The sequence below is a fragment of the Ammospiza nelsoni genome, chromosome 16, assembly GCF_027579445.1.
Source record: "Ammospiza nelsoni isolate bAmmNel1 chromosome 16, bAmmNel1.pri, whole genome shotgun sequence".
Lineage (NCBI taxonomy): Eukaryota > Metazoa > Chordata > Aves > Passeriformes > Passerellidae > Ammospiza > Ammospiza nelsoni.
The window spans coordinates 11,376,215-11,392,357 of record NC_080648.1 but is presented as its reverse complement, the minus strand read 5'-3'; the positions used below and the strand labels follow the sequence as shown (position 1 = coordinate 11,392,357).

Below are 16,143 nucleotides of genomic sequence, written 5' to 3'. Positions count from 1 at the left end.
TCAGACAAAAAGTATGGGAGCAGGAAATAACAGTTCTTTAATAGGGAAGAAAATAAAAAGATAAACAATGCAGTAAGCCAAAACAACAACTGACAGAGTCAGAACTCAACCTGACACCCTGTGGGTCAGGGTGCTGGTAGCAGTGCAATTGGAATTGTGGCTGCAGCCCTCCTGGAGTGTCAGGTGTGGTTCTGCTGGAGCAGGGATCCTGGAGAAAGATGCAGTCTCTTCCTCTGAAGATCCAGTGGAAGAGGCAGCTGCTGTTCCTGTGGGAAATCCAGTGGGGAAGCTGTGCTGGTGTTCCAGAATCTCAGATTATAACCAGGTAGGAATGCTTGGCTCCTCCCTCTGGGTGGAACATCGCCCAATGGGATGCTGTAGTTCTTATCAGCCATGCAGTGACAATCAATAGCCTGTTATCAGCTGATGTGGAAGAGATAAGGAAAACTGCCCACTTAACAGAACACAACTGCCATCCAGATGGCAAATAGAATACAATTTGCTTGGCAATCCAGGACAAAGGAAAAGCACATTCCAGGAGCACAGAAAGGCACCTAGCTCCTGGGAATGTGTGCACCAAGTGATGACTGGGTACCTCAGCAGGTGTGAATCCAGCAGAATTTGAAAGGACTGGCTGGAGCCTCCAGGCAGCTGGGGTGACCTGGAGGACTGCAGTGGGGTGTGCAGGAGAAGCTGGTGTCCATCTGGCTGTTCTGCCTGCCCCAGAGCCTGGGGGATGTGTCAGGGCACGTGGATGTGAGCAGGCTCTCAGCCCTGCCAGGCAGGGACTGAACTTGGAGCAGGATTTTGAGTGAAGGTGTGAATGAACATGAGCTCACTCTGGCAGCTCGGAAAGGCAGGGGCACGGCAGGACAGAAGGACACCAGGCCAAGTGCAGTCTGGCCTTTGTGCATTTCCAGAGGAGATGTTTCCACCTGCAGGACATGGATATGTATGTCTTAAAGTGTTTTCCTTTCATTTACCAACCAGTTAAAAGTGTGAATGAAGAGGAAGAATTTGGGCTACACCTGAATTGAGTCAGCAGCTGAGTTTTCCTACTGATTTGCTCACATCTTAAAGAGCCTCATCTGCTCCTGATGCAAGCTGTGGCTGTTTTCTTTGATCTGTTCTTGGCCTACTTGCCTGTCTTGCTTTCAGGGAGAGAAAGTGCCTGAACACAAGCTTTGTTTTCTTTGTTATCTCTTGAGGCCATAATTTATTTTTCAACCTTTTTGCTCTCAATTACTATAGGACCATAAAACTCTCATGGATTATTTTCCAAGTGACACATACTAATTTATCTTGGGAAGGGCCATACAGCTCTTATAATAACTAGTACACAAAATAGTTTTGTATTTCCTGTAATTTATGTGCAGCTTGCAGACAGCCTCTGGGAAGATTTTTATTTAATACAGTAGGATATGTTTGTTTATTTTAAAGCCACAAATATTTCAGTGGCATTATGGGATATTCTCTTTTCCTAAACTACATGAAATGATGGTGTCAGTTTATGCATGGAGATAAATGGATTTAAACAACTTTGCTTGTGACTGTCAAACACAGGCATTTAATAGGTTACTCTTACTATGCACATGGCTATAACATAAAAAAATCCAATCTGAGTAAAATCTGTATTTCTGTATTGCAAGTACCAATGCTACAGGCAATGATAATCATAGCCTGTGAGACAAAAGCACGTTCTGCTTCTCTGGATTTCCTCTGGGGCTGCGGTTAACCAACCTTCCAGCACAGCCAATGTTCCTCTTGTGTCTGTGTCTCCAAGGGAGCATTTCCAATTGATTCCCATCAAGGGGATGCTGCAGTTCTGCTTCCTCCCTCCTGCCAGCACCAGCAGGTCACATAAAAAAATGTTTCAGAAAGCTGGAGCAGCTGAAAACCAAGTCCTTTGTCGTGATAAAACCATTTATGCCTGTTTCAGTTCTCTTATGTGGATCGCTGTGTGTTTGCAGAAGCATCAAGGCTGGCACATGGGAAAAGGCAGGATCAGTTCAGGAAACTTGGAATATACATCCTGACAGTGCCTAATGCAAAACAGCAGCCATTCTTAGCTCCTGCTTAATTTTTAACATAAACCCTCGTGGCTGCAAACCAAAAAAAAAAAAAAATCTTTCTAATGAAAAATTCTCTTAAGTTGAAAGTAATGCTGCAGTCTTCATGACAGCAATGTTTAATGCACTATAAAAGTAAGAGGGGAAAAAAAGGAAAATTATTTCACTATTTGTCATTCCACAGAGCTTGCGCAGTCTTCAAAAGTTCTAATTGTTTTTCTGAGAATATGCCTCCTTTTCAGAACTAAGGAGAGATCTAAGGCTGAGTAGGCTGTGATAGGGCTGGAAAGAGAAAGGGAAAGCAGGGGAGGAATCGGTAGCAGGAATAGTGAGTGAGAAGGAATCACAGAAAGGTTTAGGTTGGAAAAGCCCTTCAAGATCATCGGATTCCTTCAGCACTGCCAAAGCCACCCCTGCACCGTGACCCAAGCGCTACATCCGCGCTGCCTTTTAAATCCCTGCGGAGACGCGACTCCACCACTGCCCTGGGCAGCTGCGCCAGGGCTGGACAGCGCTTTCCGTGAAGAATTCTTCCTTTATATCCAACCTAAACCTTCTCTGGCACACCTTGAGGCTGTTCCTGTCATCCTGCCCCGTTGGGAGCGGGCTGCCAAGGGGACGGGGGACACAGACGAGGAAAGAGCCGCGGCTGCCAGGAGCAGACAGCAGCAAGGCGGAGCGCAGGGTTAAACCCCGGGGAGGGCTGGGGAAGGCGAGGGCGCGGTGAGGTGTGGGCACGGGAGCGGAGGGTTAAACCCTGAGGAGGGCAGTCCGGAGGGTTAGGGAAGGCAAGGACAGGGTGAGCACAGCGGCGGCCCAGAGGTTTAAAGCCCGGGGAGGGCAGGGTGAGGTGTGGGCACCGGGGCGGAGGCGGAGCCCGGCCGGGGCCGTGTCCAGCGGGTACCAGCAGTGTCCGTGTCCCCGGGGCGGTGCCCAGCGGCGCTGGCCGAGCTCCGCCTCACGGTGCCAGCCACGGCAACACGAGGCAGCGGCAGAAATGGATGCACAGAGAGTTTCAATGAACGTGAGGAACCTCTTTAGCAGTGACGAGTCCTGGGACAGATGGGGTGTTGAGTCTGCCTCCCTGGGGACACCCCAGACCCGTCCGGCTGGGTCCATGTGCCGTGGCTGGAGCTCGGGCCAGCAGCGCCCCGGGGCTCTCGCCGCGCTCTGAGGGGAGGCCCCGAGCCCCTGGCGGGCTCCGCCATTGGGGGCGCGCGCGGGGACGCCCAACGGTCCCCGTGGTTCAAACGCTCCCGCGCGCCCCGCCCCCCGCTCGCTGCCCTGCCCCCCGGGGCGGGCCCAACCGGGAGGGAGCGCGCGCCGGGCCGGAGGCGGCGTCCTATTGGCTGCCGGCCGCGGGCCCGGCGCATTGACGCAGCACGCCCCGCCCCCCCGCCCGGCGCGCGCGGAACGCGTCCCGCGTCCCTATTGGCTGTCCGACGCGTCCGTCGTCGGCGAACGCCGGGACTTTTGCGGAGGTCGCGCCCTTTCATTGGTTGCTGCACACGTCCACCGCTGCTTAAACCACGCCCCTTAAAGGTGAGTGGCGCGCGCAGACGGCGCATCGCTCTCATTGGCTGCCACGGCGGGTGAGCAAGGCTCGGGGGGCGGGGCTCCCGGCGGCCCCTTTGTGTGGGCACCAGTCGCCGGCCGCGCTCCCGAGAAGCTGCTGCCGCCATTTTGTGCGCGCCTGTGTTCGCGCCCACCCCCGCCCGCCTTTCCGGGGGAGCGGCGGCACCGGGGACGGCCCGACTGTGCTGCCGGTCAGGTGAGGCGGAGCGGAGGCGCCGGGCCGCGCCGAAGCAGCTACCGCCGGCGGCCGCCGCAGCCGTGAGGTCGCGTTGCTCGCAGGGGGAAGAAGCGGCAAGACGGAGCAGGAGGGGAAAAAACCTCCGGAGCTGCCCCCGAACAGGAGGAGGAGTCTCGGCGCCAGGCCCAGGCGCGGCCCCGGAGGCAGCATGGAGAACTCGCAGCTGTGCAAGCTGTTCATCGGCGGGCTGAACGTGCAGACCACGGAGGCCGGGCTGCGGGAGCACTTCGCGGCCTACGGGACCCTCACCGACTGCGTGGTCGTGCTGAACCCGCAGACCAAGCGCTCCCGGTGCTTCGGCTTCGTCACCTACTCGGCGGTGGAGGAGGCGGACGCCGCCATGGCCGCGTCCCCCCACGCGGTGGACGGGAACGCGGTGGAGCTGAAGCGGGCCGTGTCCCGGGAGGACTCGGCCAAGCCCGGCGCTCACGCCAAGGTGAAGAAGCTCTTCGTGGGCGGCCTCAAAGGGGACGTGGGCGAAGGGGACCTGGTGCAGCACTTCAGCCAGTTCGGCCCCGTGGAGAAGGCCGAGATCATCGCCGACAAACAGAGCGGGAAAAAGCGCGGCTTCGGTTTCGTCTACTTCCAGAACCACGACGCCGCCGACAAGGCGGCCGTGGTCAAGTTCCACCCGATCCAGGGCCACCGAGTGGAGGTCAAGAAGGCCGTGCCCAAGGAGGACATCCAGGCGGGCGGGGGAGGCGGCGGCTCCTCCAGGCCCTCCCGGGGAGGTAGAGGAGGAAGGGGTCGGGGCGGCGGCGGCTCCGGCAACCGGGATCACAACGGGCTGTCCAAAGGAGGCGGCGGCTACAACAGCTACGGCGGCTACGGCGGGGGAGGAGGCGGCGGGTACGGCTCCTATGGCAGCGGTTCCTACGGCGGCGGCGGCGGAGGGGGAGGCGGAGACTACGGCAACGGGTACGGCGGGTTCGGCAGCTACAGCCAGCACCAGTCCTCCTACGGCCCCATGAAGAGCGGCGGAGGAGGTGGAGGAGGGGGCGGCAACTGGGGGGGCCGCAGTAACAGTGGACCGTACAGAGGAGGCTATGGTGGGGGAGGCTACGGGGGCGGCTCTTTCTGAGCTGGAGCGCCCATACCCATTGATGGGGGGGCGTGCAGAGCCCTCCCTTCGATACGGGGCAGCTTCCAAATGGTTTCTCCCCTCATTCGCCGAAGGGCAGCTCCTTTTAAATGCCTCCCTGCTGTGGGAGCGGCTCCTAAATGCCCCCTGAGGGTCGCCTCTGCTGCCTGTGCCACTTCGTTCTCTCTGAAGATGGACTGGGCCCCACATACACATATTTTGTGTTACAGTCATTGATGGACTCTATTTTTTTATTATTACTTGGACCTTGGTCGTTTTTATACTAGCAACGAAAAATGTCTTGTTTTAATTTGTTTTTTGGGGGGTGCGGGGTGGGAAGTGTCTTGCTGATCTGGAGTAAATACTGGGGAGGGTTGGGGGGAAGTACCTTTGTTGTAAGGACTCGATGCCTGGATACTACGTTTTTTTCTACAAAAGCTACTCGGATCCCATGACTGACTTTTAACATTTCTGTAAAGGAAGAAAAAATGGTTTTTACGTTTTTTATTTTTTAAATAAATCATTGTGTTCATTGACCTTTACACGTCTAATTTTTTTTCCTAGGATCAATTCCGTACGGTTTTAAGGCTTTTCTAGGTTTGAAGCAAGTGTTCCTCTGCTTTAAAATCTCTGTGTACTTAGAGTAGTAAATATTTTGTTGCCAGTAAAGGTCCTAACTGACTTTTTTGCTAGTGGCTTTCAAACACTCGACAGAGAAATTTTTGAAGTACTAATCCGTGGATGTGGTCTGTTTTTTAAATACTCACTCGTTCTCACTTTGGGAGTTTGTGTGCATCCACCATCTTGTACTAGGCAGTTTGACGTGCTGACATGGTTGGTCAATTTTTTCTATAGGACTTTTCCATCAACGTATGTACTGTGTAGTTTTGAAGAAATAGTTTGTGTTAAGCATGTGTTTCATTCATATAAAATGTTCAGAATTTCTTACTGCTTAGTTTTGAAGTCCTTGGTTTGTCTTGTGTGTGATTCCTTCCAGGAAAGGGTCGACATTTATCCCTTCTATTAAAGGCGTACTTGTTTTCCTAGCCCCGGGTTAACAGATTTCACTCAGAACTATTGTCCTTCCTGCAAGTTCCTGAGAACCCTCGCAGCTCCATCTGCTGTCAGCATGGCAGCCCCGTGCTGGGGCTTCCTTAAAGCAGGAGTAAAACTGGCTTGCTGACCATTGTACCAGACTTTGGAAAGTTATTTTATGCCGCTAGATGACTGGTGTAGAGTGCAGTGACATCTGCATGTGAATAAAGATGGAGTCCCTGACTGCTGGTTGGCTGGGAGGGGAAAGGAATGGATTTGCAATACCTGCCTCAGCACATAATTGAACAAACAATAATTGCAGTTTGCCCGTATTTCAGAAAGTGGTGATCTAAACTGGGCAAAGAGCTCTGAGAAGTGAGCCAGCAAGTGTACCACTAACATAGGTGCCAGTTGTAAACAAAGATATCTGTGTAGTCTGCTTGATTAAAAAATGTATATTTGTAGCCCTTTCACGCAATAGAATTCAAGTTTGTTGTTTATTAAAAAGCTTAATGTTTTAGGGGAAAACTGCCTTCCTGCATAGAAATATAGAATAGCAACGTTTATGGGTTTATGGATATCAAATAAAAGATTTGAATTCCTTATATGCTTGAGTGAGAGTATATATGGTGTAGGGCATGCATTTAAAAAGTACAAAGTTATGTTGACTTCAGGTTTCTAAGCTCTTAGAATGCTGATGTTTCATGGGGCTGTATCTTAAAAGCTGCTTTTTGCTTTCCTCCAGATATGCAAGATATTAGGCAAATAATTCCCACTGGTTCCAGTGCAAAGTTAAATGTGTAGGGCTTGGTGCTTCTGGGCTGAAGAATTTCGAATGAAATTTCAAGGTATTGTTACTATTTGTTACCAGTCTAACTTGATGATTTAAATTGAAATGAGCTTTGTTGTTATTATTAGTGAAACTGCATCACCTTAATTGCCTTTGTGAGCTTAAACAGGGCAACCTCTTGGTATCATCAGGATTTAAACTGAGCTGTTTCCTCCTGATTGTGGTTGTTTGTGGCTCTTATGGAGACTGGCTTTCTTTGGCTTAGCTGAGCTTTTATGAATGAATAGGTTCCAAATAACTTGCTGTTTGCAATTATACTGTAATTTTTCTATCTCAAAAGCCTCTTAGTCACTGTTGTGCACCAGCATCTCTTATACATTGTTGTAAGTCAAGTTTCAGAGTCTGAGTTTGTAAAACACTGCAAGTGCCAGCTCTTGCCTGTGCACACCTTCAGGTGGTTTTATATCATTGAAGGCTTTTTCTGTACCTTTGCACTTTACAACCATGTTGGACAGTCATCCTTGAACTTCATTTGAAGCACAGTTTTCATGTTCTTAGCCGAAATGAGCAGCAGAGTTCTAGGTTGTGTGTTAGTTCTAGTTTGGGGGTATGATTTAGTCCTTTGCAGTGTTGTTGCCTTAACCCTATGAAGGAACAGCCTGGCTTGCAGAGAAATAGTTAAATTCACTTTTGTGATGTGTCTTGTCATTTGATTTAGGAAGTTAAAGGTTTATGCACCAGCTGTAGCTTTATGGTATTTTCATGTTATGTGCTGTGACAGAATATGTTGATACTAGGAACAAGTAGGTTTTAAAAAAAGTGACTTTGTGAAATCTGAGGATTTGGGAAGTGCTGTGCTGAAATGTGCTGTTACCTGTGTGCAATAGTCCTCGTGGGACTAAAGTCTGCTGGGACAAAGAGCTGATCCCAAAAATCACACATGGATTAGGGAGTGGGCTGCCTAGTGTCACCCTCAGGAGATTGTCCCCTGTTTAACCATGTGGCTTGAGTAGGTGGCACCTGCTCTGTGACCCCTGGTGTCTTGGGAGTGAGAAGTTGTGACCCTGCAGGTGCCATTGGAGAGGATCCTGTGAGGGATCAGGGAAGGGGCAGCAATGCCAGGGTGTACCAGGAATACAGAACAGTGCAGATCTCTATTGGGTGGCATTAAAGACACTGTGACTTCAAGACTCTTGGAATATAAACCTGTTTCTAGGACAGTGATTTGTTGATAAAGCTTTGTTCATGTGTTTAAAGGTATTTAATGATTTTCTGAGCCCTGGGTCTGCATAGAGGTGCATAGGAAGAACTGAGCTGAAATGAGGTGTGTGGCTGGCATGTAAATAAGTTTGTGACTTCACAGTTGCTTTAGGAAGGTCACAAAGATAGAAAAAAAAGTAACTTTGCTTTCCTTAGTTTGTAGTTGAGTTCTTAAGTTCCTATGTCTGAAATAATCTTAATGGCCTTCTGTTCAGGATGAAATGCTCCATTGTTTTGATGTCACCTGTGAGAAATAGAAAATAAGAGCAATTAGTTTGCTTTCAGCATTTAATAAAGTAAAAACGTGGTAGTTTTCTTAAAACACAGATGTCCTTTTATTTTTGTAATCTTCATGACCAAAATGGAATTCCCAAAACCAAACTTTCCAGGCTACAGTGTCACTGAACTCTGTGCGTTGTGATGTACATACAGTTTTTTAATAGTAATGGGTGTTCATGTCTGCTCTAAAATATAATTTGTTCTTGACTTGTAAATTTTATTTGGCTAATAAAACTAGCCTAACTTAAACTTTCATAATACTGACTACTACTGCATTAAAAAGAAACATGCTAAACACCTGTACATGGAGTGCAGTGATACTTGCACAAGGCTGTGCAAGTACCTCCCACGTGTTTGCTGTAACATCAGATGCTGGAAAGGTGGTTTAGAGCAGTGCTGACAGCTCAGACAGCTTCCATGGCAGTAAATCTCTGTGGGTCACTGATGGAGTGACACACAAAATAAAAGCTGTATCGTGTCCTGCAGGCTCCTGTAGTGTAACAATCCTTACCCTCCAGAGCTGGGCAAGCTTTTGTGTTGAATTTACAGTAGCTGCAGTCCAGGCTCCAGTTCTGGCTCTGGCAGTCCCGTGCTGCTCCCAGGAGCTCTGCCCTGTGGGGAGGTGGCACTGACAGGAGGTGTGTCTGAACCCTACCAGATACTCTGCACATCTAGACTTAACGACCTGTGAAGCAGAAATACTTAAAATGGCTAAAAATGTAAAGTTCTCAAATGCTTTGTGGTGTCCTCCCCCCCCCCCCCACCCTCAGCTGAGATCTCTGTAAAACAAATTTTGCTTTCATTTGGCATTGGAAGGTCTAATTGGATGGTGTAGGTCAGAAAAGTGGTTTATTGCCCTGCTCTGCCAGCTGATACTGCCATCCCAGCATGGCATTGCCACTGCTGCCAGAAAGGCTCTGAGTGGTGCTGAGGACCTCAAGCTCCCATCTGAGTGTGAAAAGAGAGCAGCTTCCTTTCTCTGCATGCCTCAGAATGTTTATTCTGAAATGAAAAAGCTTGGTTTAAATCATTATATTGTTAATTAATCCCTAACAAATGGCCTGAAGGACACCCCTCTGATGTGCACACAGTGAACAAAACACGAGGTGTTCTGTGAGAATGGGGTTTTGCTCCTACAGTCTGTCACAGGGCTGGGTTCCTGATAGAAGGCAGTTTATTCAAACCTTTAGATTAGGATTGTTTGACCTGTTGTAGCTACTATGGATTAGTTTATCATGTAATCCAACAGTTTATACCACATTTATGTGGTTTACATTGTTACAGACCTTTACTTTCTGAGGTATTTGGAAAAAGGCATTTTCAGTGGATTTTTCAAACTCTATATGGGTAATACCTTGGATTAATATTAGGCGATTAAAAGTGTAACACCCAATTTTCAGTCTTTCACACTAGCCAGAGGCATACTTTACAAAACAATGGGTTATTTAACGTGTTTTGCATAACTGATTTTGTGATCTGGTGTATGTGTCCCTTAAAAAGGAGTTTTCTGGTTGTTATTTTTGTATTTCTTAATGAATAAAACAGTTGTATCCCTGATTCCCTTGAAAATGTATTTCACAATGCAAGCACACCAAAGGAGTTTTGAGCTAGCCTGAACAAGCACTATTTGCTTTTGTTGATGGGCATTTTTTTGGTCTCCTGTTGAAGCATTACTGCTCTGTTATTTCTGGAATGTGCATTTATACACACACACAGATGTTACCTCTACTTCCACTTACCTTTAATGAGTATTTATTTGTGCTGTAATGTAAGCAGTACTATTGATGAGTGTCAGATGTGTATTTCTCATTACAAGATGAAAGTCTTTCTGCTATGTATGTTTTCTTGGGAATTTTGTATATTTACCTGTATATGAGGACTTTTAAGGGGCTGATGACGTTGGGTGCTTTTCTTGTTGCTGTTCACTTTGACAAATCCTAGTCTTTTTACCTTCTCTGCTCCCAGAAGTCTCACCAATTTTTATTATATATAAATGGGTGGAAATAGTCACTTTTGAACTGATAGCTCTTGTTCATATGGCTCTCAGAGTGTTTTAATCCTATAAAATCTATATTCCCCTTAAAAACATCTCTCTGGGAAAATGGGTAGTGGGAACTCAGAAGGAACAGCAGCTGTAAAGCTGTAGTTCACTGCAGAAGAGAGACATTCTTCAGATTTTTCTGTTTCCTGTATTACCTGCTGGGTAGACTGAACAGTTAAAAAGATGGTACAGTTCAGGTCTAGGCTGTAGCAAAAAAAAAAAACCCAGCCAGCTTAAAACCCAAAATTCAAGTTCTGTTCTCCGTGGTTCAGCCTTTGCCAGTAGGAGTCCTAACCTAAAGCTGCAACAGCATTTTTTCAAGTACATTCTCAGTGTGGTTAATCTTGGTGTAACTTCTTTTTGCTAAAAGTCTTTGAGGCAAAGCTGCAATGTTGCCTGTTGTTGTTACAGTAAACTGAGGCTTAGAGCAGAGCTATTCTCAGATTGTCAGCCATCCAAGGAACCAAAGCTCCTTAACTTGGAAAACTAGATGTCAAGCCCAGGCAGACTAATAATGCCATCTGTCTGAGGCATCTGGATATTAACCCTCTTAGCATGATGCTTAGGGTTTCATTCCCAACTGCTTTTGCAGATGGAAAGTACACAGATTTGAAAGAATAGCTCTTCTTTTTTTAAAAAATTAAATTGGGCTCTGTTGAGCTGTGTACAATTTTGGTGCATATTATATTCATCAAACTACTATAAATACCTCTTTTCATGAGTAATGCAGTGAGGAATCTATGCCAATTTAGAAGGGAATTACATTTCTGGCTGGAAATATGTCAAGATGCACATTTGCTCACCACCATCAAAGTACCTATCACTGATTAACATTGCAGAAAAATTCCTTAGAAGCAAAATGAGCTGACGAATGTGAAAGTACATAATTTGTTCAAATGCTGCTTTGTACCTTGGAATTGCCAACTGGTTTGTCTCAGAGAAGCCCTGTTCTCCTGAGAATGCTCTTTGAATTTAAAGACATGCAAAGGCACACATATCTGAAAACACACTGTCAGTCTGTAATCTAGTCAATATAAAAGATGAGTACCATGTCAGTCTCTTCTGTCATTTCTGTAATTTTTGTTGCTTTCTGTAGCTTTACAATGGACTTTCCCTCTTTTGTTAGAAAATTTGCTTTCTACAGAACCCTGAGGGGAGGGAAGCATGAGTGCAGTCACTCATGTGACTGACAAAGTTCAGGAATGCTGACCCTGTTTGCAGCACAGGTGTGGATTAAAGCAGTGCTAGGTAAAATGCACAAGTAGTTTGGGACTGGAAGTTGATGTGCTTTTTACTTTTTCTCTGTGGATCAGTAATTGTTTTCTGTACTGCACACTAACCCAGCTGCAGTGGGAAGCCTCCCTCTCCCAACCACACACTCTGATGAACAAATTGCAGCATGGGCAGGGCATGGCCCTGGGGGAGGCTGTGCTTACCTTGTTATTGTATACAAGCACAGCACTATCAGCTGTGTTTTGAAATACTTTACTCCAATTTCATCCTCCAGATCCTCTCCCTCCTCAGAAGAGCTGTCCTCTGGTTTCAGGCTCACTGGCTCTCCCTGGGCTGGGTCACAGCATTGTGAAAGATTGCTGATGCTAAATCCCCAGTTCTCTCCTTGTGCTTATTTAGTACCTCTTTAAGTTTTAGTAATCTTTTAAGTTTACTGGGTAACAAATTTGGCCAAAGTCCTTCACTGTGAAATTTCATTTGGAGTTGTTTGTTTTCTTTCCACCACTGTAATAATGATGCTCTGTTTATTGGAAGGGGCTCCTTTGAGTCCTGATTGCAAGGTCAGGACTTCTCCCCCAAGACCACTGCTGGATGTTTGGAGTGGTCATTGCTCATGCCTCTTGCACAGGGTGGTTAGCAGCTGCATTCTGCAAGGGTAGTGCCACCTTTCTCCTGTTACTTTGATGGAAGAGTGTCCTCCTGAAAAAGAGAAATCCCCAGCAGCACAAGGAGCTGCAGCCCTTGCAGTCACTGTGCCTTTTCCCTCTAGGCCCATCCCTCCATTCCTTTCAGCAGTCTTAAATGCAGGCAAATTATTTTTTTCTCAAATGACATCATTTAGATGTTATGGGAATTTTCTTTTACTCACCCAGGACCAGTTAAAACCTCAACTTCCTCTGTGTGGTATCAATTTTACTTTTAAATCTTCGAGGCGTGAGCTTGGTGGTGAATCAGCACCAGTGTGTTTTGGAAATGTTAGAGTGGCTTGGGGTGTAGGTGGTGGCAATGGGGAGCTCTTGTTTTTCATATACTGGGGAGTCAGATGAGAGGGAGTTGGGAAACATCACCTTCAGAAGGAAGAGCTGGGCTTGTTTTATTGCTGGAGCTGCTCTGTGCCAAAAGTGTTGCAATGAGCTGATGCCACACACTCTCTAATGCCTTTCTAAAGTGTGGTTTTTTTCTTTCACAGGGTGCACTTCTGTGTGAATGAGAGGATGGGAAAGCTGAGCCCTGAAAAGCACACCACAAAAGTCGAGTAAGTGAACAGAAACCTGAGCTGAGCCCCTGACATACAGTTCCCACTCTGAATAAACTATGGAATATTGAACAGAAAAAGAGGTATGTCCAGAAAATACCAGGCAAGATAATGAAGGTCAGTTACCTGTGAGGAAGATATGCTGCCTGAAACAGGTTTTTCTGTTCTGGTAAAATAATGTGCCTGCAGAAACAATCCTGTCTAAACTTTTGTGTATGACATCTGTGGGTTTCACTCATTTGTGTTGATGTTGCAGCACATTATGTTACAATATGAGGGTGGTGGGCTGTGTTTCTTGGCTTTTGCAAAGAGCAAGAAATGAAATGTTTTAAAAAATTCCAAGAAGAGAGCAAGACAAATGAGTGTGCAGGGAATAAGAGTAACAAGAGACTTGGGTTATGGTGTTGAGATCCTAAATGGGAATGGCTTTGTTTATGCTGTTCTCTCTAAGTTATAGTATACAAATATTAATTAAGCCATACATCTTTATGAAGCATATGGATAATTTCCCCTTATTACAGAAGGTAATAAGGAAGCATTAAGGGTTGTATTTTAAAGATGAAGAATCACATTAAAATGATATCTAATTAAAAAAAAATGTTGGTAAAAATAATCCCACTTTTTGGTCCACAGCCTGAATTTTTCTCAAGTTCAGTCTTTTTCTGAAGAAAAAGTTTGTTAAGTTTGTTACTTTTTTCTGAGCCCGTGGCAAGAACTGTACACTCAGTAGGTGCAGACTCTAAGGAGACAGAGAGACTTGGTAGATTTAGGCAACCTTTGCCTTTGTTCCAGTGCCCACAAGAGTTGTTTTTACAGCCTTCTTCCTGATTTTCTTTTCATTTTGAGCACTAAATTCTAAACAATAAAATCAATCTGAAAATCTTCCTGCAAATTTCTGATAAATATGTAATGTGACTGCAGGGCAGGAAGTGTGTGCCTCTGACATAGGTGACTGCAGTGACATCCGTGACTGATGCTCCAGGAAAGAGTCAGGAGGGCAGCGGGGAGAACATTTTCAGCTGGTGGGTAACTGCTGGGTAGGTGAGCAGTGGAATGGCTCATGCCCCAGGAATCACAGATGGGGGTGAAGATGGTCTGGGGTCGTTGCCCTAAAGGTGGTAATGTTATTGTAAAATTGTTGCAATAAACCCACTGTTTGTAGGAATTGTGATTTGTACAAAAGAGTAAAGGAAAATAATGTTCTGAAGGCAGATTTTGCTGGTCTGCAGGAGCTCAGGAGTGGGATGTGTGCCAGCAGAGGGCAACAGCCCTGAGCGCCGCTGGACAGGCTGGTGCTGCTGCAGCATCCACCGGAATGCTCATCCCGGGGAGTGCTGGCATCCACCGGAATGCTCATCCTGAGGGAATGCTGGCATCCACAGGAATGCTCATCCCGGGGAGTGCTGGCATCCACAGGAATGTTCATCCTGAGGGAATGCTGGCATCCACAGGAATGCTCATCCCGGGAAGTGCTGGCATCCATAGGAATGCTCATCCTGAGGGAATGCTGGCCTGGCTGCTCCTGCCCTGCTCTCCCAGTCACACACTTCAGAACACAGCCCACCGGTGGGACTCTTTCACTGCCAGAGCATCCCTGGGTCCAGCCCTGGGAAGGTCCTTACCTAGGAGGTCTCCCAGAGCATCCTTGTGAGAACTTGTGTTCCTGTGAGCTGCTGCAGTAGGTAAATTGTAGCTGCTGATTTGGGTTTGTTACTGAATTCTAGCAGCAGCAGGGCAGCAGATAGATACCCTCAGGTCTCCTCTGCTGAGGCACCTCCATCTCCAGGTCCCTTGGGAGCCAGTACCTGAGTACCACCGCCAAGTGACTGCACTTTGTGCTACCAAGGCAGCTATTCCAGCAGATACCCTATATATTGCTTTTCTTACATTAATATTCTTAGAGAACCTTTTCCAAGAAAACATATGGTCTAAATACAGACCTATCTGAGTATCTACTTAATTAAGATGACAAAAGAAGTTTATTTAGAAGGGACTCCTGGAATTAGTCTGGTTCAAAGAACACTCAAAGCAGGACCAGCTTCAGGGTGAGATCAGTTTGGTCACTCAAAGATAAATATATAACTTAATATATATGCATTAAAAATAAATATGTTTATATATATATATATCAACATATATTTTAATCTAAATATCTGTATCTCTAAAAAACCAGAACGAAAAATAATTTAGGCTGCGAAGATGTAGCTTGAGAATCTTCTGTAAATGCAGTGTTATATTTACACCTTTCCCAGCTCTTCAATGCTGAAACCTTTTTTGGAGCAAGATTTTTGAAGAAGATTTCTGAAGGAAGTTGATGAATAATTTCAAGGAAGAGATTATGCAACTAAACAAGAGCTGCTAAAGATAGGAATTTCTCGATATAGGTCTCTGGAGCTTGAACATTGGTATATACCTGGAAACAGGTATGTGCAGGGGAGTAAAGTGTTCCTGAATTGTTGTTTGCACTGTATTCAGGCAGGATGATCCAGTGATTCACAACTCTTGCAGTTTGCCTTGCAGAACTAGAAGGATTTTTCCCAATTTGATGCCATTTGCTTTCTGCTGGGTTTTTGGGAGGTGAAGAGTGGCCTTTCAGGCTTCTGCAGAGACTGTGGAGATTGACAAGGTGCTGTCTGATTGTATTGGGGCTCTTCACAGAATTAAATTCTTGTAAGCACTCGGTGTCCTTTCCTTATAACCTCAGCATTAAACCAGCTGCTGGATTTTGGGCCAGGAGAGAGTTTTGGATCAGATTGGTAGTGACTGTTTTTATTCCCTCCTTTTGTGCCACTTTTATTGAAGAAATTCCTTGCTGCTGTGGAGACACTGGCAATGCTTTTCTCTCCCATCTCCCTGTGGTTCCTTGGAATTGGGGGCTTTGGTCTTTCACTGTAGATCTGACGATTGTCACAGGAATCTGTGAAGGTTTTGATGGGCTGAGGGATGGTGGGACTGGCTGGAACAGGTATTTGGGGACCTTTCTGCTCTGAGAATTGGTTATATGGTTGTCAGTGATTGAAGGTTGATTAGATGTAAGGTAATTTTTGGCTACTTGAGACTAGAAATTTTTGAAAGAGGCTAGAAAAATTCCACCCATCAGGTGTCACTAATTCCTTTCAGCTGAATGCTTTTTCATGCTACCAGTCTTTGCTTAAAAATAAACAAGAAGTTTTTGCCTTGGGGTTGTTACCAACATGATTATTTTGCAAGGCTGCTGTAAAGATAATCTCTGATTACTGGAACATGCTTTTGTTCCACTCCAGCAAGGACTATTCACTGTTTTGCTT

General features: G+C 46.3%; 1 protein-coding gene across 1 annotated transcript; it reads left to right on the top strand.

Moving 5' to 3' along the window:
- The first annotated feature begins 3,722 nt into the window (after nucleotides 1-3,722).
- HNRNPA0 (heterogeneous nuclear ribonucleoprotein A0) lies at nucleotides 3,723-8,370 on the top strand. The gene has a single exon (XM_059483809.1). It carries the CDS (start codon nucleotides 4,031-4,033, stop codon nucleotides 4,961-4,963), a length of 933 nt encoding a protein of 310 aa, XP_059339792.1. The 5' UTR covers nucleotides 3,723-4,030; the 3' UTR covers nucleotides 4,964-8,370.
- The last annotated feature ends 7,773 nt before the right edge of the window (nucleotides 8,371-16,143 follow it).

Excerpts from the sequence above, each read along its gene's own strand:
- HNRNPA0 (XM_059483809.1), top strand. The coding sequence starts at position 4,031 with ATGGAGAACTCGCAGCTGTGCAAGCTGTTCATCGGCGGGCTGAACGTG.